Source organism: Nothoprocta perdicaria, unplaced genomic scaffold (genome assembly GCF_003342845.1).
Source record: "Nothoprocta perdicaria isolate Ctin4 unplaced genomic scaffold, notPer1 scaffold_33, whole genome shotgun sequence".
NCBI lineage: Eukaryota > Metazoa > Chordata > Aves > Tinamiformes > Tinamidae > Nothoprocta > Nothoprocta perdicaria.
Genome location: NW_020455566.1, coordinates 3,182,775 through 3,203,686, shown reverse-complemented (window position 1 = coordinate 3,203,686; position 20,912 = coordinate 3,182,775). Strand labels below are relative to the sequence as shown.

General features: G+C 62.2%; 1 protein-coding gene across 1 annotated transcript in view; it reads left to right on the top strand.

The window, feature by feature from the left end:
* Positions 1-20,912, top strand: part of MACF1 (microtubule-actin crosslinking factor 1) — a 116,495-nt gene that overhangs the window by 15,367 nt on the left and 80,216 nt on the right. Inside the window, exons 2-18 of the mRNA XM_026043375.1 lie at positions 6,207-6,268; positions 7,009-7,098; positions 8,945-9,022; positions 10,178-10,270; positions 15,703-15,869; positions 16,621-16,733; positions 16,822-16,928; positions 17,487-17,606; positions 17,713-17,808; positions 18,045-18,172; positions 18,286-18,379; positions 18,540-18,694; positions 18,791-19,067; positions 19,561-19,689; positions 19,989-20,066; positions 20,228-20,389; positions 20,621-20,725. Of these exons, the coding sequence (XP_025899160.1) occupies positions 6,207-6,268; positions 7,009-7,098; positions 8,945-9,022; positions 10,178-10,270; positions 15,703-15,869; positions 16,621-16,733; positions 16,822-16,928; positions 17,487-17,606; positions 17,713-17,808; positions 18,045-18,172; positions 18,286-18,379; positions 18,540-18,694; positions 18,791-19,067; positions 19,561-19,689; positions 19,989-20,066; positions 20,228-20,389; positions 20,621-20,725 (2,054 nt within the window). The remainder of the gene's footprint in view (positions 1-6,206; positions 6,269-7,008; positions 7,099-8,944; positions 9,023-10,177; positions 10,271-15,702; positions 15,870-16,620; positions 16,734-16,821; positions 16,929-17,486; positions 17,607-17,712; positions 17,809-18,044; positions 18,173-18,285; positions 18,380-18,539; positions 18,695-18,790; positions 19,068-19,560; positions 19,690-19,988; positions 20,067-20,227; positions 20,390-20,620; positions 20,726-20,912) is intronic.

The window sequence follows — 20,912 nt, the reverse complement described above, 5'->3', positions numbered from 1 at the left end:
GAGCCGCTTTGTGCGGAGCTAATTTTAGGTGCCGCTGTCTGCGCGGCCGCCCCGTCCCTGGGCCCGGAGCAGGTCGGGCCCGGCAGGGCTTTCCGGGGCTCCCGCTGGACACAGCCTCCGGAGCCCCATGCCAGGGGGCTCCGGCCCTTGGCGGTTTCCTGCTGCGGCAAGAACCATCTCGGGGTGGCTCCTGCCAAATGCTGCCCGTTAAAATAAGTCGCGTGGTGGGGGAGTGTGGGAATGGGGTTAAATTGTGCGGAATGAAGCGTGTTCCAGTCGTTGTCTGCCCTGCGCTCGGCCCCGGCTGTGTGTCCGCTCAGAGCCTGGAGCCGCTGGGATCCGGCGGGATTCGCCTCCCTTTGTGTGGCCGGTGCTGCGGGGAGTGCGCGGAGCGGCGGCCGCTGCTGCCTTTGTCCCCTGGGTGCCACCACTGTCCTTGCTCTCTCCCGCTCCGGCGTTCCCAGCAGCGACATGGCAGCTCTTCCTGCACATCGGGCCATTCTGGTGAAGCCCCAAACCCCCATTTTCTTGGAAAAACACAGGGAAACCACCCAGCCTCTCCAGGCAGTGCATGCATCCAGCCTGGAGCAGCCGAGAGCCGACCACAGAATCACAGAATGTTCCAAGGTTGGAAGGGACCTCTAGAGATCGTCTAGTCCAACCTTCCCGCTCCAGCAGGAACACTCAGAGCATGTGGCACAGGGTGGCATCCAGGTGGGATTGGAGACCTCCAGAGGAGACTCCCCAGCCTCCCTGGGCAGCCTGTTCCACTGCTCTGCCACCCTCACAGTAAAGAAGATCCTCCTCACCTGGAGATGGAAGCTCCTGTGCCTCAGCTTGCACCCATTACCAATTGTCCTATCGCTGGCCACCAGTGAGGAAAGCTTGGCCCCCTCCTCCCTACAATCCCCCTTCGTGTATTTATCCATGTTAATCAGATCCCCTCTCAGCCTTCTCTTCTCCAAGCTGAACAGGCCCAACTCAGTCTCTCCTCATACGAGAGATGTCCCAGTCCCTTAATCATCTTTGTCGCTCTCCGCTGGACCCTCTCCAGGAGCTCCGCATCCCTTGGCCAGCGTGGACGGAGGCAGATCAGGGATCCCCGCTCCGTGCTGGACGGGTTGCGGCCGCCTGGGTTCTCCAAAGGGGCGCTGAGGTTTGCTTCCTGGTGCTGGAGCCGCGCGGGGGCTTCCTCTGCTCGCGGCTCTGCAGGTTTCCGGGCGAAGCTCGCGGTGCCGCTCGGGAACGGGGCTTTCCCAGCTCGCGGTGCTTCCGATGCCGTTTCCCTGGCCCCAGGGAGGCGCAGGGCTCCCAAAGCACCTGAGCTGGATGCGGCGTCTCGCCGGATCCCACCGGCTGCGTCCCGCCTTGCGTGGCGTCGGGTGGTGTTGTGCAGCGTTATGTGGCATTGCATGATGTTACACGGTGTTGCACGGCATTAAGTGGCATTGCACGGCGTTGCACGGCATTGCACAACATGCACAGCATTGTGCAGCATTGCATGGCATTGCACAACATGCACAGCATTGTGCAGCATTGCATGGCGTTGCACAACATGCACAGCATTGCATGGCGTTGCAAGCACTATGTGGCATTGCACAACACTGCACGGCGTTGCATGGCATTGCACTGCATTGCACGGCATTGCAAGCACTACGTGGCATTGCACCACGTTGCACAGCACTGCATGGCATTGCACTGCATTGCATGGCGTTGCATGACGTTACATGACGTTGCACAGCATTACGGTATTGCACAACGTTGCATGGCCTTGCACAGCGCTACGTGGCCTTGCACAGCGCTGTATGGCATTGCACAGTGTTGCACGACCTCACACTGTTGCACAACATTGCAAGGCATTGCACAGCACTGCGGGGTGTTGCACAGCCCTGCATGGCGTTGCACAGTGTTGCATGGTGTTGTACAACGTTGCACACCTTTGCATGGCCAAGGCCTTGCTCAGGTGCCAGCTGTGGCCAGCTGGAAAACCATCATCAGCTCCCATTCCACCCAGCCATTTCTTTGCTGTCTGCTCAGCTCGGGGTCTTCCCATCTCCTTAGGGCGGCTTTTCCGGATATTTTTCCTGGGGCACATGCAGGGCCCCTTATGTGTGGATTCCCACCAGCAGGAATCCCCCTGAAGTGGAAAATGTCGCTGTCCCGCTGCGTTTCTAGGCCGCTGTACTAAGAGGTGCCTCAGGCCTCCATAGGGATGCTAACGTTGGATGGAAACTGCCAGGAAGGGATTTGGGATCCCCATCTCGCAGAGTGTCACGTTCGACGTCGCTGCCCTTCCCCGTGGCTTGGCGCAGGTTTCCTGGCGCTGGAGCTCACCTTGTTGCCTCTTGGGATCTGTGCGATGGTCCCACAGAACTCCCGGCACTTGGCTCAGTGACCTTGGGATACAGCTGGACATGCCACAGGGCCCTTTCCCGACACATTCCCAGGGCAGCGGGAGCCTTCGGAGCCCTGCGCCAGGATTCCCCTTAGCCCCCAGGACCTCAGCCTTTCCGCGAGGCCATTCCCACCACGGCCCTCCCCGCTCCCGCCGGCCGGATTCCTGCGGGGCCGGGAATGGCAAGCGAGGAGATGACGTCTCCCCTCGGAGCGGGGGGGTCTGACCGCGTGCGAGATGCCGGAGCCGGCCTGACGCCCTCCCTTCTTCCCTCCCGCCCTCCTTCCCTCCCCCTCGGCCAGCGCCGGAGCCTTCCCGGCTCCGGGCAGGCGCGGGGGGGCCCGTGCGCGGCAGCCGTTCGCGCGCAGGAAGTTTGCAAAGTGTCCCGGGCCTCGGCGCTGCCCGGCCCTGCCGGATGCTCCGGAGGCGCCGCGCGGCGGGAGCGGGCGCCGGAGCGGGGCCATGCCCCTCTCGGAAGGCTCCTATCTGCCGCCCGCCGCTTTCGTGCTCAGCCACGTCCTGGGCATCGCCGGCGTCCTGTACTGGCGGAGCCGGAGCGGAGCAGGTAGGGCCGGGCGCCGGGGCTGGCGGGAGCCGCGGCCGGGCGCCTTTGGAGCGCCGGGAAGGAGGAGGGTGATGGGTCCCGGACCTCCCCCTGTCCCCTCCCGGCAGCCGCCGCAGGAGGAGGAGGAGGAGGAGGAGGCAGGCGGGCAGCCGGGCCCAACGTGGCTTCCTGGGCCGGCCGGCACAGGTCCCAGCGGGGTTTCCTGCTGCTGTCGCGCTCTGCCGGGATGCGCCTGCTCATCCCTGCGCGATCCCCCATCAGCCCCGCGAGGGAGGGCTCCCGGACCCTCCGGCGGCCCTGCCTCCCTTTCCCAAAATAGGGCTTATCCATGACTGTCCCGCGAGGATTTGTTCCAGGGGCCCGCCGCCGCTCCAACAAGGGCGAAGGAGCGTCTGCTCCGTCCGAGCCCTGCCGCCTTTCCAGCTGCTTCCTGGCATTCCTTCCCTGCTCTCCTGGCATTCCTTTCCCTTCCCTCCTCTCCTGCTCCAGTGGGTCTCCTTGGCTCCTGTGGCTCCATCCTGAGCCATTTTCCCAGGTTGTTGCAGCTTCTCCCTGTTTTCACCGTCCCAGCGAGAGCCACCATCTCCTCCCTCTCGTTATCCCGGCTGGCTGTTCTTCTCCGACATGCCAGAGAAGCCTGTCCTGGCTCTTGGGAAAAAAAACAGCCATGCGAGCGTTGGGAAGGAGGGAGTTTCCGCTGTTAGCAATTCCTAATGGCAAAACTCGGCTTGCGGCACCCGCGGCTCGTCTTGCAGCTTGTAAAAATAGCCCCACTTAGGCCCGCGTGGCCCCGGTCGCTGCTCCGGAGCCGCGGGCGGGATCGGTTTCCAGCGGCAGGATCCCAGGCGTTTTTCCATGTTTGTTCCCGTGCTGCGTGTTGCTTAACCATGCAAGCCTGCCCGGTGTCCCCTGTCTTTATGCGCTCAAGGAAAAGTCCGGAGCAAAGTGCGGGATCCCCGCTTGGGATGTGGGAATGGCAGATCGGCGGGCGGTGGGAAGAGTGGCCAGGCAACCTCCATGAGGACGGAGAGAGGACGGAGAGGAGCCGGGGAAGATTAGCCGGAGGGGGATAAGCCGGAGCCGTAACATCGTCATTCCGGAGGAGCCGCGCGTTATTATTAGCCGGGAGGGCGGCGCGGAGCGGGGCGGCCGGGGCCGCGGAGCCCCGTGTGGGTGCCGAAATGGGGCAAAAAAGGCCCCAAAGGGGCCCCGACTAAAGGAGAAGAGGCAGCGCTGGAGGAGCTCGCAGGGATCGCGAGGCTGGCCGCGCGCGTTGCCGAAGTGCTGGAATATCCTGAGGGCCGGCAGGGCCCAGGGCTCGTCCCGGCCGCGCCAAGGGGTTATATTTAGAAGAGGAAGGGCGATAAGGAGCGGCCGTTATCTCGGAGCGGCCGCGCGCTCCGCGGGCAGGATCGCGGCCGGAGCGCCCGGCTCCGGCAGCTCCTTTGTGAAGAAGCCGCGGGCAGCGCGGGGAGAACAGCCCTGCATTGTCCGCCCGCAGGGCCCCGCGGTTAGCCGGGAGCTGGAAAACAAGGAGAGGGAAGAAGAGCCAAGGGGCGGACGCGGGCAGTGCCCGGCGCTGCGGCTCGCGGGATGCTCCAGCGGGCCGGCCTGCTCCGCGGGAAGCCGGCAGATAGGGAGCCTGCATTCCGCTCACTCGGCTTCGCCTTGACCTGCATCCCTACGGCCGGCTCCTTCCCACTGCCACGCTCCGGAGAGGAATAGCCAGGCGCTGTGCCGGGCGGCGTGCCGGGACCATGGGCCGCTCTGGCGTTCCCGGGCACGGAGCTGCCAGCCTGGGCTGAGTGGCGGCAGCCAGCGCGGCTTGGGAGGATCCGGAAGCGCCGGGCGGGCGCTCGGGAGAGCGCGAAGCGAGCGGCTCCGCGGCGATGCCCGCGCGCCCAAGCCGCCGGCGTAGGAAGTGGTAGGCGCCGTGGGAGGAGCTGCGCAGAGCCGGAGCGGGACCCCCGGCTCGGCGGGACCCCCAGCTCGGCGGGAGCAGGACCCCGGCTCGGCGCATGGCGGCAGCCTCGGAGCTCCGCCGGGAGCAGCGGCGGTGGCTCACGGAGCGCCTGGCGCGCCGCATGTGCTGCATGGGTGAGCGCGTGGCGCGGCAGAGCGCGCAGCTCGTGGCTTCCCCGGCGCCCCGTGGCGGCACCGGCGGCCGCCGCGCGCGGGAAGAGGCCCTGCTGGGGCTCGGAGGGGGCCCGGCCACGCCGCGGTGCCCGGTTTGGGCCCCGTGCGTGCGGGGACACCACTGGGATGGGGATCGAAGCTCCGGGGCTGCTGCAGGTCGCTCCGGGCCTGGGCCCTTCCCGAGCGCCTGTGGCTGTGCTACCGGCACAGGTATCCCACTGACGGCGCTTCCCGGGAAGCTGGAGCAGCCGGCTGGGATGCGAGGTGCAGCTGGGGAGCTCGTGCCATTGCCGGCAGGGATTTGAGGAGCAGGGGGGCTGCTTTGCTGCCTTCTTCCTGATTTTTTTGGCATCGGAACAAAGGCGAGGCTGCTGCTGTAAATTCCTGCTCCGCATGCTGGGCTCCACGCGCCGGGGGTCCCTGCGGATCCCAGGTGATCGGCCTGAGTGCTGCCCTCCTCTTGGCTCCCGTGTTGTCCCAGCTATCCCCATGCATCTGGAGCAGTGCTCGGGAGTTTGGGAAGGACTCAGAAATGCGCAGCGGCCGGTGCTGAAAACAGTGGGATAAAACACTACGCCAAGGCTGAAGTGGGAGCTCTCTCCCCTGTAGAGCTGTCTCCGCTCGGAGGCGCCGCCGCTCGATCCGGATGATCCCAGTCGGCACCGGGCAGGCTTCATTCGCAGCCCCGGCCGCCAGGCCGCATTCCCGGGCATGTGCTGAGCCCTATCCCTGCTCGCCGCTTCCATGGACTGGGAAACGCCCGCTGTTTCCTGGGTGGATTCTCCCAAACCGGCAGCCCTGGGGCTGGACCCTCCGTGGCAGCAGCTGCTTGTGCCCGACCCGGGCGTCCTTGGCGGAGCCAAGGGACCGAAATAAGCAGTAAATCCTTAAAATCCAATAAACCAAAAATACGGCGGAGGTGTCAGCTGTGGGCTGCGTGTCCGGCTAGTGGCTGCAGGGGCCTTTGGAGACACGTTTTTGGCTTCGGGGTGTTTTGCCCTCCCGGCAAACACAGCCAAGCCCCTTGCAAGGAGCTGCTCCGCTTTTGTGCACATCCATTTGGATTGTCTTGCCCTTTTCCTGAGGCTTGTCCTTGTGCTCTCTTAACAGATGAACGGGACCGAGTCCAGAAGAAAACCTTCACTAAATGGGTCAATAAGCACTTGATGAAGGTAAGAGACCCCTCTTCACCCGTGAACGCTAACGTGGGGCTGCTGGTCAGCGGCAGCCGAGGGGATTAATGCGGCCAGGGCCCTCCTGCATGTCCTGCTCAAGCAGCAGGTGCTTTAATCCCCCATTTGCAAAATAATTCTCCATTCTGGAAAAAAAACACCAACAAAAAAACTTAATTTGGGCATTGAAGGTGGGCACTTAGTTTGGGCATTGAAGGATGCATTTGCATCCTTCAAAATGCAGGATTCTGCCCCACTCTGCGTTCCCCTTGCAGATCTTGGAAAGAATCTTAGGAAGGGAAGGGGGGCAGACAGGGCCAGGCAGCTGGGGGAGCATCAGGGCTGGCTCTAGCTGCAGAAAAGCCCGGATTTATCTGGGGAAGAGCCAGCGTGGAGGCTCCATGCTCCTAGGAGAGCTCCCCAGGCATGCTGCAAAAGGAGCTCCCTGCTTGTGCAGCCCCATGGAAATACCCTCCGCTCTTAAGCGGAAGCTAAATGCCAAATGGTGTTTTTTAGGGGGGAAATAGTATTCAAGCGAGGTCCTTAAACTGCTGTGGAGCTTCAGGCCTGCGCTACCCCTTCGGCTGAGCCCTGCGCCGCGGGGCTGCCGGACGCGAGTGCTTTAACAGGGCTCCCGAACCGGCAGCGGCTTCCGCCGGCTCGTCTGCGGAGCCGGCAGCCGGCTTTGGGAATTACGGTTTGCAAGGCGCGCTCAGCCCCTGTCCTCGCCGTCCCCCCAGGTGCGCAAGCACATCAACGACCTGTACGAAGACCTGCGGGACGGCCACAACTTGATCTCGCTGCTGGAGGTCCTGTCCGGGGTGAAACTGGTGAGTCTGGGCGTTTTCCTGGGGCTGCTGCCGTCCTCGCCGCCTGTTTCCTCCTCCTCCGTCTTCCCTCTCCACCCTGGTTGCATTGCAGCAATCAGCAGTTGTTTTTCATGCCATAGTTTTTTTTTCCCCTCTTTTTTGTTGCTGTTCATCTTGTTTTATAGAATTATTTCATTTATTTTTCACTCAGATGTATGTCCCTCATGCTGGCTTCTTGGATACCACGAAAATGTGCAGTTGTCTAAAACTGTCATTTTCTGCTGCCCTGGGTAGGCCCCTCATTCTGGGAGGCCTTTCAAGCATTTCCTTTCCCAGTTTTTTACATATTTAAAATAATTTAAAAACCCGGTGGGATCGAAGCACCAGTCGGTGTCTGGTGCACAAACATCTCCGCTTGCATCTTGAACGTAGTAGCATCCCCTTCCCTTCTCCTCCTCCTCCTCCTTTCCAGACTGTCACATTTGTTAGTGCTGGGAGGTTCCTTATTGGTGCGACACTGCAGGAATTACTAGAGTTTTCCCCTAAAATAGGATCTGGGCACAGATCCGCTCACTCACTCCGTTACCCTCCCAAGATGCCGAATCAGAGCTGGTGGGTGTTCCAAAGCTGGATTGAGATGCCTGCGATCCAGGCAGCCTCCTTCTCCTCTCTTTGGCTTTCAAAGCTTTGGGAAAAGTCTCCTGTTTAAGCCTCCTTTGCAGAAGAGGAGGTGAGACAGCCTTGGGAGCCTGGAAATTGCCCTAGGTGCTGGGAAACACTGGGTTGGAGCAAGCAGGTACCATTAGCTCCCATTTTCCCCACCAACTGGAGGTTGGTGCCTGCCATCCAGCTCCTTTCCCCTTGAATCCAGCCCATCCCGGCAGGCACTCGTGGTATCCAGGAGCGCCAGCTGCCCTTCATCCCATCCTTGGCCAGGGCACCCCGTTTCTGCTGCATTTTCCATGACCCGGCGTCGCATTTTAGTTTCCATTCTGTCTCCCTGTGTGTCGCGTCCCCGTCGGTGTTGTCCGTGCCCTGCTCCTTAGCAAAAAGAGCCATCGGGCGCGAGGAGCCTTCGCCTGGTGAGAGCGCCGTCCTGGCTCCGCGCGAGCAGCGAGGAGCACGAGGAGGAAGAGGATGGTGACGTAGTAGGTTGAGTCACCCCGGAGGCAGCGCGGCCCCGCGGGCGCCCTCGGATGCTCCGGCGTCACCTGGGCTCCTGCCCGGCTCCCAGCGGGCACCCGGTGCTGCCATCCCGCTACTGCGGAGCGTCCGTGAGCGCGGCGCGGGGCACGCGAGGCACCCGTGTGCGAGCATGTCCCCCACGCCGGCACTGCATGGAGACGCGCCGGGCACGAGCCGCAAGCACAGCCGGGACGGGCGGACGAGGCGGCTCCGGGCCGGCGCTGCAGCCCGGGCGCTGCCGCCTTCGGAGCTGAGAGCCTTCGGCTGGGGTGGCAGGAGGAGAGGGGCTGCATGCAGCGATGTCCCTATGCAGGGGCTCTTCCTGGCCGCCCCCCAACAAGCCCAAGAGGGGCTGCGGGCTCAGAGCCCTTCTCTGCGGTGCCCATGCCGCGAGCCCGGCACGGAGCAGCCCTGGCTCCGGCTCCAGCATCTCCCGAAGGGGATCAGAGCAGCTCCATATCTCGGGGGCTTCCCACCCCTAGGCCCTGCCGAGGGCCTTTTTTGGTCCATTTTCGGAGGGCTTTTGTGCAACAGGGCGAGTTGCTGCTGCCGGACCAAGCTCAGGGTGTGCGCGCGGGGCGTGGGGAGCGCGGTGCCGGGCACCCTGCATGCGAGTGCTGCCAGCCCAGACCTGCGCCCGCCCGGCGAGCAGCCGCCTCAGCCGCCACCCCTTGTTTTGCAGCCACGCGAGAAGGGCCGCATGCGCTTCCACAGGCTCCAGAACGTGCAGATCGCCCTGGATTTCCTGAAGCAGCGGCAGGTAAGGGCTGGGCGGTGTCCTCTTGCATGAAACTCTTCCAGGAGGAGCCCGAGGTGACGTGTCGCTGCTCTGCCTGCGCCTTGGCAAGGGCGGGAAACAGCAGCGTCAGCGGCTCCAAACTGTCCACACGCTGTAAAAACCAGGATCAGGTCGGGAGGTTGGGATCCCCTTGTGGGAAGGGTGCTGCAGGACGGGGGGCTGCCCAGCACGCCGGAGCTCCCGCAGCCGGGATGTCGGAGCGGTTACGGAGCAGGGCCATGCGCCAGGCTGTAACCCAGAGCCCCCAGAGCTGCCGCCGCTCCCCGGAGCTGCCTCCGGCAGGGGCTCCCTTCTGCTTTTCCCAGCCCTGTGCACCCCTCCGTGCACGGAGTTTCCCCAGGGGATGCTCCTTGGGCAGCCCCGTAGCACCGGTGTGTCCCGGGACTTGCTCCGCACGCAGGTGAAGCCCCTGCAGCTCCGCAGGGCCGGGCATCCTGCCGGACGTGTTGGGTCAGGTCCTGCGGTCAGGATGCTCCCCAGCTACGTGCAGGCGATGACGGATGGCGTCGCTTCATGCCGAAGCAGAGCTTCTCCTTCCCTGCCTGCCTGAGGGCACTGAATAAATTTGCGCACAAGCCAAGGCTCGGGACGGGGGACGGCTCCCAGCCCCCTCTCCAGCCCCGCCACAGAGACGTTTTGCCCGCGGCCCTTGCGAGCCTGTTTCCCTGCTTCCATTAAAGCCCTTTTCCCTTTGAAGCGCCGGGGCCTGGCGGCAGCGACGTCCCCCCGGAGCCTGCTCGAGCCTGGCGGGGTCCTGCCCCGCGCTTCCCGGACTTTACCTTGATGAGCAGCTTGGTTTTGATCCCGGGCCGGAGTTCATCAAACTCGCCCGGCCTCTTTGAAGCGGCCCCTGTGGTCGGCAGCTGTTAAATTAAATTCTGCAGCAGCGCCGGGGACTTGGGATACGAGGCACCGGCCGTGTGAGCTGGAACCGGGAGGTGCTGCGAAAGCCCTTCCCGGTGCCCAGGCGGGAGCGGAAAAGCGGATCCCATAGCTGCGGAGCCTGCGGGAGGGCCTGGGGACAGGCTCCTTGGGGACAGGCTGCTTGGGGACAGGGCCTGCCGTGCTCTTTGCGGGCCGGGAAAGCCTTGACCGCTGCCGTTCCCCCTGGCCCAGGTGAAGCTGGTGAACATTCGCAACGATGACATTACGGACGGCAACCCCAAGCTCACCCTGGGGCTCATCTGGACCATTATCCTGCACTTCCAGGTAAGGGCGCGAGCGTCTCGCACGGAGGGACACGCGGGGCGGGCGGAGGGAGCCTCCCCGCGGCGCTGGCCCCTGTCCCCGCCGCGGGACACGTGTCCCATGGCCTGTGCTGTGCCCGCCCGCGGGGATTAGCGCTCGGGGCCGGGGCTCGAGGGCCGGCGTCAGCGCATACCAGCTCCCTTCTCTCATGGTTTACATAAGGGGATCATTAGTGATGGACTGTGCACCCTGGCCTCCTGCCTGGCACCGCGGCTGCTGGCAGGGGCGCTTCGCTCGGCTCAGCTCCGGGGCTGGATTTGGAGGAGGACGCGCAGGGACAGGCTGAGCTGGCACAGGGCAGGGATGTTCGTCCCAGAGGGTCCTGCATTAGGGTGGAAAAGGATCGGCTGCCTGGAAGCAGCTCGGGACAAGGCTGGGGGAAGCGACTTGCGCCAGCTGGGCTGCTGGGGAAGGAACTTGGGACCATGGCCAGCTTTTGGGTGCTATAGGTGCTCTTTGGGACCATGGCCAGCTTTTGGGTGCTATAGGTGCTCTTTGGGGCCATGGCCAGCTTTTGGGTGCTATAGGTGCTCTTGCTAAAGAGCGTCTCGGGTCTGTCGTGGCCTCCAGTGACCGGGATGTTGTTGGGAAGGACGCTCTGAACGGCCTTGCTGAGGGGGAGCAGAGGTTGGAGGAGACTCAACCGAGGCGGATGAACCCCGTGGCGGGTGGATAAGGAAATGGGGGGCGAACCCTTGCGCTCCAGGGACCGGGAATGGCCAGGCCAGGAGGATGTGGCACGCCGGCACTGCGGCATTGGGGGTATTGCATGGTGGTTTGGTACGGGACGGATTTGGTGTCCGTGTTGCCATGTGCTGGGCTGGTCCAGCAGCCGAGTGTGATCCGTGGGGCTCGGTGTCGCTTCTCGGGGAGCATTCGCTGCGTTGCCCTGCTCCTGGGGCTCTCGGTGCTGGCACCGGGGTGGCGGTGGCCGAGTGTAGCTCAAAGAGACGTTCCCGAGTGCCGGAGCCAAGCGTGCTGCCCACGCCAGAGCTGTCGCGTTGTTGCTGGACTTCTTGACCTGGATATTTTGGGAACGTGCAGTTTGGGGCATTTACACTTCTCAGCTGGCTGCACTGACCGGAGCCGGGTGCGGTGCCGCTGCCGAGGCTCCGCTGGCGCAGTGGTCCCGGGAAGCAGCCGGATGCTGATGAGTCATGGGGATGGCGGCGAGGGCCGAGCTGTGCTGTCCCTGCTGCCCTCAGGGTGGCCGTGGGGCTGCTCCCCTGGGCTCAGAGCAAAGCGGAGGAGAGCGCAGGGAACCACGGATGCTTCCCGACGGTCCCCTCAGGCTGGGCTGGGAATCTGGGAGGTGGCACTGCCAGGACCAGGGACGTGCAGGGCTGCAACAGCTCCTTGCCACGCCTGCCAGGAGCGGATTGTTCCTGGGATGTAGCTCCATTGTGGAGCCCTTAATCTCCCTCCTGCCGCTGCGGCAGAGTCGGGCGGACCCTGGGAGCCTGTGCCAGGAGCTCCCTGGCACCTGGAGCACGGGGCCGGTTTGGGGGATACTCGGGGGGCTCCCTTGTCCCAAGAGGGGTCCTGGAGGTGACGGTCTTGTCCTCTCCAGCGCTGCCTGCCCCCTCCCCATCCTCGCCATCCTCTTCCTTGCTCCTGATGGAGCGCGTGCCGCTGCCGTGCTGCTCTGGGCTGGCTGCTGACATCGCCTCCGGCTGCGGGAAGCGCCGCCGGAGCCTCGGCAGCACCGGGAGCAGGGATGAAATCCCTGGGTGCCAGAGCAGCCACCGTCGGCGCCGCCGGGAGGGCTCGGTGCCGAGGCAGGTGCCACGGATGCTGCAGGGTTTCCCTGGGCTCCTGCTGCGCCGACTCCTCCCTGCTTCTTCCCTCTCTCTCCCACCCCTTCCTTTATGCTACCTTTGCCATCCTTCCCCTTTTCTTTTCCCTTTTCCTCTCCCCCCCTCCCCGCTTTTCCTCCCGCCTCCACCCTCTCCTCGGCGCTCTGCCTCCCTTGTGCCGGCGCCTCCGTCCGCTCCCCGCGCGCGCGCCGGGGCCGTGCTCCAATTACCTCATATTCGGGGAGCGGGCGCCGCAGCCAATCCGGGCGCCGGCTGCTTTTAGGTCAAGCGCTTCCCGAGCTGCGGCGAGATGCTTTGAACGGGGCTGCCGGCGGCGCGGCGCCCGGAAGATGGCTGGCTGCAGCGGCGGGGAGGCTCCGCGCGCGGCGCAACGGGGCGACTCCAACCGTTAGGAGGAGGTTGGGGTCTCCCCGGGAGACAGAATCCAACAGTGCTGCAGCGTGGCGGCCATGGGTAATACCCTGAGCTGTATCAGAGCGCCGCGGGAGCCGGCGGGCGGCAATGCCCCGCTGGACGCCCGCAGCCGGGGCCGCCTCAGGCGCGTGTGGCGCCGAAGCAGGAGAACGGCACCGGAGCCGGCGCCGCACGAGCAGCAACCCCTCGGCGGCGGGAAGAGTGCGGAGGATGTCCCTGCAGGAGTGTCGGGAACCACCGAAGCGGCCGGGTTTGAGGAGGAGGACGCGCCGCTGGGCCGCTTAGTGCGAGTGAAGGAGCATTTGCAGGAGGAGATCCGTAAGGTCGTCCTGGTGTGGGAGCCACCGGCCGAGGCGGCGGGAGGCTCCCTCGAGGAAGGCCTGACGGTCGTTGCACGCCTGCTGGACAACCCGGCCGAGAAGCACCGCGGGGCTCCGCTGCGGTGGGCGGCCCGCAGCAGACGGGCTGTGCTGCTGCCGCTGCCCAAGTCCGCCCCGGGCAGCCCCGGGGCTGCGCGTGAGCCTGCGAGCGTGCGGCACTGCTCCCGGAGCACGGGGAGCCGTCAGAGGAGCAGGAGCGCCCCACGGAGCGGCTTCGCCCGCGCCAAGCTGGGCGCCCTGTCCGAGATGGCTCCATCGTGGCCCTTGGTGGGGCTGCTGGAGAGCCGCAGCCTCGTGGCGCTGCCGTCCTCCCGGGATCGGCCCGGCACCGGAGCGGGAGGCGTCGCGGGGGTAGGGAGCGGCAGCAGGTTGTCCCCCGGCCCCGCGCGCCGCTCCTCGGCCTTCGCCAGCGAGCCAGCGTGCGCCGTGGCCAGCAACGCCGTGGCAGCCCTCGCGGAAGAGCCGGAGGAGCCAAGGGTCAGTGAGCACGCTTGGGCCGGGCGCCTCCGGGGCGCGGGACGCGGGGCGGTGGATGTGGCTCCGCACGTTTCCCGTGGGACTGTGGAGCATCCTTGCCCTGTGGGGTGAGCTGAGCATCCCGGTTGCATCCCCGTGGCCCTTGTACTCCTTTCACTAGTGGTCGGGATGTCCTGCAGCTGCCACTCCGGATGCAGCTCCGCGTTTGCTGTGTCCGTGCGCTGGCCACGGCTGCTGCTGCGGGTGCTTTCGGCGCCGCCCCGCTGCGGTGCGACACGTGTCCGGGGTGTCACCTCCCCCTGCACGTGCTCCCTGTCCCCCAGGCCTGCCAAGGGGGCAGGCGGGCTTACCGGGGACAAGAAGTGGCCCCTGCGCGTGGTGTCCTGCCATCGGCACCGAGCAGAGCCGGTGCTGCTGGGTCGTGCCGAGCACGGAGCCGGGTGGGAGCAGCACCCGCCCCTCTGTCTCGCTGCAGGTTGCAGGACTGGCTGCAAGTTGCATCTCGTGATCCAGGTGGTCTGGATCTGTGATCCAGGTAGCAAGGGCTTCCTTGGAAAGAACGCAGGTTGGCTGCTGCTTCTAAAGAGGGGACGATGCTGGTGGCCAGGAGGAGGAGGAGGAAGGACAGAGGAGGCTGCTGTTGGGCTGGCTGAGCTGTTTGGAGCTCCCTCGGTTGCTCTCCTCAATCATGGCCAGGAGTGTAGCCCAGGGACAAGCGTGGGAGCAGCTGGAGAGCCGGGGAGGAGCCTGGGACCATGGAGAGCGGTGTCCTGGTGCTGGAGTCCCATCCTGGCCTCAGCTCCCAGGCACCGGTGCTGGGTCCGAGAGGCTGGTCCAAAAGCCACCGGAGGGGATGGCAGCAGCCCCTGCGAGCTGGCGCTGCCTCTTCTTGCTGGGATTGCTGGGATTTCGCTGCCTCCCGGAATCTTTGTCCTGAGCTGGGCGCCCAAGGAGAAGGCAGGGAGGAGCCGGCGCCGCCTCCGGTGCCCATGGAAGGCGCGGGACGCGGCTCATGGGGCTGCCTCCCATCTCCGCGGGGGCATCTCGTGCCCCACGCCCGGGCAGCCCCTCGTCCCAGGCCCGCAGGGGTTAACGGCGGCGGCGGCTGACAAAGAGCAGCTCTGTGTGCGGGAGCGTGGCGGGCGACGGCAGGCAGGCCAGCCGCCGCATGCCAATTGTGCCGCGGCCGCCTTCCTCCGGCAAGCGGCACGCAGGGACACGGACCCGGCCCAGCTGCGTCGCTGCGGGGCAGCCGGGATGCGGCCGAGCGCTCCTGGAGCCCTTGTCTCCCAAGGAATGAAGCCGGGATGCGGCCGAGTGCTCCTGGAGCCCGTGTCTCCCAAGGAATGAAGCCGGGATGCAGCCGAGGGCTCCTGGAGCCCATGTCTCCCAAGGAATGAAACCGGGATGTGGTCGAGGGCTCCTGGAGCCCCTCTCTCCCGAGGAATGAAGCTGGGATGCGGCCAAGGGCTCCTGGAGCTCGTGTCTCCCGAGGAATGAAGCCGGGATGCAACCGAGGGCTCCTGGAGCCCGTGTCTCCCGAGGAATGAAGCGCCGGGAGGCCAGCAGGAGCGGTGGCGGCGGTGCGGAGCTGTGCTGAGCACCGGCCTCCTGCGCACGCCCTGGCCCTCCCTCCTGTGTGCCCCCTGGCATGAAGGGGAGCTCATGGGAATAACAAGGGAGCTGCCAGGGAGCTCATGGGAATAACAGGGGAGCGGGCAGGGAGCGGAGGCCGGAGGACACGGCTGTGGCGATCGGGAGTACCCCGGCGTGCGGGGACACGTGCGTTTCGTCACATGCCAGCCCGGGATTCGCAGCCCGTCCTGGGCGTTCAGCTGCAGGAATCGGCCACTCTTGGTGGTTTTTGTTGGGAAGTGGGTCACCAGCACCTCGGTGCCCGCGCCGCCGGGCGCAGCGAGGCCCAGGGGGGACGTGGCCACCTCTTGCCACCCTTCCCGTCCCCCCAAAAGCTCTGCTTGATGGCAGTGGCCAAGGGAGACCCCTGATCAGCACCTCCGGTGGGCCCGGGGGTCCAGCCCAGCCCGCTGGGTCTCCTGCTGCACGTGGCCATGAGAAGGTTCCTGTTGGCACTCACAGGTCGCCCCTAGGTGCCCTCTTTGGTCGCTGATCCCTGTCTCAGAGGCCTAATGGGAAGCTCCCAGATGCACCCAGGAGCCCTGGATACCGCAGGGGCTTCTCCCTCCCTCCTGGCACACATCATAGCGCGTTTTTATAGAGGTGGGATGCTCCCGGAGGCTCCCTTCCTTCCCCCAAATCACCCCCTGGCTCTGCTGCACCCTCACAGATCTCCGACATCTACATCAGTGGAGAGCTGGGAGATATGTCGGCCAAGGAGAAGCTCCTGCTGTGGACCCAGAAGGTGGCAGCAGGGTACATTGAAGTGAAGTGCACCAACTTCTCCTCGTGCTGGAGCGACGGCAAAATGTTCAATGCGATTATCCACAGATACAGGTGAGCAGGGGAGAGCGTCGCCTGGGCGGGAGGATGGGCTGGGAGACTTCCCGGGATCCCTTCCCACCGCCGGATCTGGTGCTAGTCTGGAGTGCTTGGACACGCGGGCGCAGGGGAGATTGTGGGGAGCTGCTCCTGCCGGGTAGTTGCTCGGAAAAGCAGCAGGTCATAAGACAAGTGGTCTTTAATTAGGGAAGCAAAAGGGAAAAGCATTAAAATCGGAGCATGGGAATGGCGCCGTGCTTCACGTGCTGCTGTTTCCTGCGCTTGACGCTTCATCCAAGGCGCTCTCCAAGCCTCCCCTGGGACGGCTGGACCGGGGCCTCGGAGCGAGGTGCGGGGCAGCCAGGGGGGCCAGCGGCGCCCGTCCCTGCCTGCTCTTCCTCCACCTCGTGCTGTTTGGCAGCTGCCATGTCGGAATCATAAAATCCTGGACTGCTTAAGGTTGGAAGGGACCTCCACAGGTCATCTAGTCCAACCCCCTGCACACGCAGGGTCGCTTAGAGCATGTGGCACAGGGCTGCACCCAAATGGGTTTTAAAGATCTCCAAAGAAGGAAACTTCACAACCTCTCTGGGCAGCCTGTTCCAGGGCTCTGGCACCCTCACTGTTAAGAAATTTTTCCTTAAGTTCCTGTGGAACTTTTGGTGCTTCAGTTTGAGGTCGTTTCCTCTAGTCCTGTTACTGGCCACCACTGAAAAGAGGCCTGTCCCATCCTCCAAGGATCAGGACTGTGGCGTGTGTCTTGCAGGCCAGACCTGGTGGACATGGACAGAGTACAAATACAGAGCAACCGAGAGAACCTGGAGCAGGCGTTTGAGATCGCGGAGCGGCTCGGTGTCACTCGGCTGCTGGATGCAGAAGGTGGGATTTTGCAGATGGAGCTGGCAAACCCAGCTCCCGCTGCGGGGGTTTGACCTCCCCTTACTGTGCCTTTCTTGGCCTCTTCCAGATGTGGATGTGCCATCTCCAGATGAGAAGTCTGTGATAACTTACGTGTCTTCCATCTACGATGCCTTTCCCAAGGTCCCTGAGGGAGGAGAAGGCATCAGTGTTATTGTAAGTGTGGCTGCTTTTTTGCACCTGACCTGTCTGGGAGGCTGAACCGCAACCACCTGGAACTGGGGCTTGGGTGGCATCTGCTCCTGTATCTCTCAGGGAGAGGGTTTGGAGGTTTCCATGTAAGCCGTGGCACGCGACTGCTGAGGGGAACGGGCTTGAGGCAAGGAAGGAGCTTCCCCGTTAGCGTGTGTGCCCTTTTAAACCCCCCACAGTGCTCCCCACAACCAGCGGGGCTGGTTAGATTGTGCCCCGAGCTCCGAGCGCTCAGCAAGCTGCAGGCAGCTCCTTCCCAAAGTCAGGCTGGCTTGTGTAGAGCAGCTTTCTTGCAAGAAAACTCCTTGCTTTTCCACCCTGAACCCACGAGACAGCATCCGAGCGATGCAGCAGGCTGCCAGTCCGTGCTGCAGCCGCTGTGTTTCGTGGTGAGCACAGCCGTGACTGCGCTGCAGCAGGTCCCCTCTTGCTGTGCCTGGGGACGTGTTAGGGCTGGGCTGTCCCTGTCCCTGTGGAGTCCTCCCCGTTGGCGGCGCTTTACGAGGTCTCTCTCGCCCGCAGGAAGTGGATTCCAAGTGGGTGGAATATCAGAGCCACGTGGAGTCTCTCATGTCGTGGATCAGACAGCACACGATACTGATGTCGGATAAATCCTTCTCCAAGAACCCTGTGGAGCTCAAGGTGGGTCCTGAAGCAAGGGCCCTCCGGAGGGTGCCCGATGCTCTGCTCCAACAGCCACGTGGCATCATCCCCAGGCCAGTGTCTCATGCAGTCTTTCTCATCCCAGGCTCTTTATAATGAGTATATACACTTCAAGGAAACTGAAATCCCATTGAAGGAGCAGGAGAAGGGAAAGATAGAGGAGGTCTACAAACTCTTAGAGGTAAGTATCATCTCAGCTGCGCAGAGGCGTGTAGCTGGGAGTGTTAGTCTTTTAGCAAGACTTAAACATATTCAGTTTAGATTTGTTTTGGAGTGTAGAAATGGAAATAGCCCTCAGGGGAAGTGATCTTGCACATACCATGCTGCAGAGGCAGTGCTMTTGCCTCATTGCCCCACTTTCTTTGCCAACTCGAGAACAAGGTTCTAAATGGTGCCTTTTGTTTTTTTTTGTCCCAGGTATGGATTGAATTTGGCCGCATCAAGTTGCCCCAGGGCTACCACCCCAATGATGTAGAGGAGGAGTGGGGCAAGCTGATCATAGAGATGCTGGAGCGTGAGAAGCTCCTGCGGCCGGAGGTGGAAAGGTTGGTGCTCTGCTTGGAGTGGGCAAAGCTCCCTGCTGGGACCTCCCCGGCTCCCGTGGCTGCTGGGGTAGCTCAGAGCCTTTCCCTCATTCCCATTCCCTCTGTCACTGCAGGCTGGAACTACTGCTACATATTGCTAACAAAATCCATAACGGTGCTCTGAACTGTGAAGAAAAACTCACTTTTGCGAAGAACTTGCTGCAAGCTGTGAGTGGCCGGGTGATATTTCCTCCCCCCATATTGATCTTAGTGAAGTTTGAGGGTCCTTCTGGCCTTAAAAGCAGTGTTGGGGAACCATCTCAATCTCTTTGCTCACATAGATGGCACCAAGGAGACCCAGTTTTCATTCCCTTGTGTCTTGTTGCAGGACACTGCTCATCTGCAGTCTGGGCAGCCGGTGCAGAAGGAATCCGACGTGGTCATGTACCTGCAGGAGTGTGAGGTGCTCATCCGCCAGCTCCAGGTGGATGTGCAGATCCTTCGGGATGAGAATTACTACCAACTGGAGGAGCTCGTGATCAGGTGAGCAGGGCCATGATGAGACAGCCAGCAGCTGGAGAGGAGCAATCCGGGCTGCTCCGCAGCAGCTTTTCACACGTGCCTGGTTTGCTCCTCCAGGATCACCCGTCTGCAAGAGGAGCTGCAGGCACTGCGCCTCGAGTGCACTAACCTCTACAGGAAAGGCAACTTCCCTGCCCTGGGGCACATGCCCATCTCCATGCAGAGCATCATACATGTGAAGAGAGAGGCGCTGAGCAAAGGGCTGCACACCTCGTCCGGCTCCTGGTTCCGTAAGCCCATGACCAGGACAGAGCTCGTGGCCATCTCCTCCTCTGAGGATGAGGGCAGCCTCCGGTTCGTGTACGAGCTGCTGGCCTGGGTGGAAGAAATGCAGGTGAGTCCTGGCTTACTCCCTCCCCAGATCATACCAAAGGGTAAAACTGTAAATGATTTGTGTGTTTTTATTTTATTTTATTTTATTTTATTTTATTTTATTTTATTTTATTTTATTTCAACCCTTATCTCTGTGTCTGAAAGGCAGTTATTCTGGTGGGTTGGAGTTTCTCTAAAACGTTGATGTTTTGTATTGAGTTGATTTTTTTTTCTTGTGGTCCTGCCATTTGCTGGATATTGGAAGCTGCTTTCAAAGCCACATGCAAAGCTGTACTGATCCAATGAAGTCCTTGTTTTTTTTTCTGGGTGTGAGGCCTGTCCAGGCTGCCTCTAAAATCATCCAGTGTTTTGAACTTGTTGAGGACTCTCTGCCCCAGCTGGCTTGGTTCTTGTTCCCTCTGCAGCACCCCAGGAGGTTTCTCTGCCCTCACGTCCTTTGAAGATGTGCCCCTGTGGGCAGAGGGTGCTGATTTGGACCTTTCTGCCTGTTCCAGGTGAGACTGGACCGTGCAGAATGGGGGAACGACCTGCCGAGTGTGGAGTCGCATATGGAGACCCAGCGACACGTGCACAGCAGCGTGGAGGAGCTGGCCTCCAGCGTGAAGGAGGCCCAGATGTATGAGGTACATGACATGAGGTGACATGAAGTCACTGCGTGACACAGCCCAGGTGGAAAGGTTTGGTGGCACTGGGAAGATGAGAGCTCAGGAGGTGGCAGCTCTTACGGGCGAAGGGGACTTAGGGTCAGGCATTTTTTTAAGGACAGAGCTTGCAAATCGATGCTGGTTTGGTGCAAGAGGCTGCTGCCCTGAGCCATCCTCTCTGCTTATTTGCTCACGGAGAGCTGGGGAGAAGGATTTAGAGCTGGCGTCCCGGAGGATGCTGTTTTGTGTTGAGTAACCAGAATGTTTTCATCCTGCAGGGTAAAATATCTCGGAATTTCCGCACTAGCTACGCTGAGACGCTAGGCAAGCTGAAGACACAGTACTGCAAGCTCTTGGTGAGTGGGTTTTGTGCTGGTAACCCCTTTGTACCACTGCCAGGGGAGTGCATGGTCCATCCCTGCTGTTCTGGTCCTGCTCCGTGCCTGGGGAGGTGGGAGGAGAAACTAGTGATCATCAGAGCCAGGGAATAGGACTCATATTGCCTAATTTTGTTTAGGAAACGTCGAGCTTCCGCCTCAAACATCTCCAGAGCTTGCATGGATTTGTGTCTCAAGCCACTGCTGAACTGATTTGGTTGAATGAGAGGGAGGAAGAGGAACTGGCATATGACTGGAGTGACAAAAACCCAAACATTGCAGCTAAGAAGATCTATTTCTCGGTGAGCAATCAATGGGTCATTGCACAGTGGGCAGGGTAGTGGGATGGATGCACTCCTCATCATGCTGCTGCAGCCTTCAAACTGCTGCAGGACACCTTCATCTCCTGACAAACTTGCAGGAAACCCCAGACGTTTGATGTTCCCTTCCGTGCTACCAAACCTCTTTCATGAGTTGAATGCAGACCCCTTTTGATAGCCCAGCTTTTGACTTTGCTTGTGTCCCTTACTCAGGAGATGACAATGGAGCTGGAAGAGAAGCGGGGCGTCTTCTGGTCCCTGCAAGATACAGCAGAGATGCTGTCCCTGCAGAATCACCCAGCCAAGCAAACCGTAGAGGTGAGTGGAGCCCCGTGAATTGGGTGGCAGCAGATCTTCAAAATGCAACCTGGAAACTCACCACCCTGCCCGACACCACGGTGCTCTTGTGAGCTTTTAGAGCTGATGAAGTGTTTCATGGGGGAAGGAGAGTGTTAATGCAGTGCCAAGAGCTGTTTTATTCTGTCTTGGGGAGAATGCAATGAGA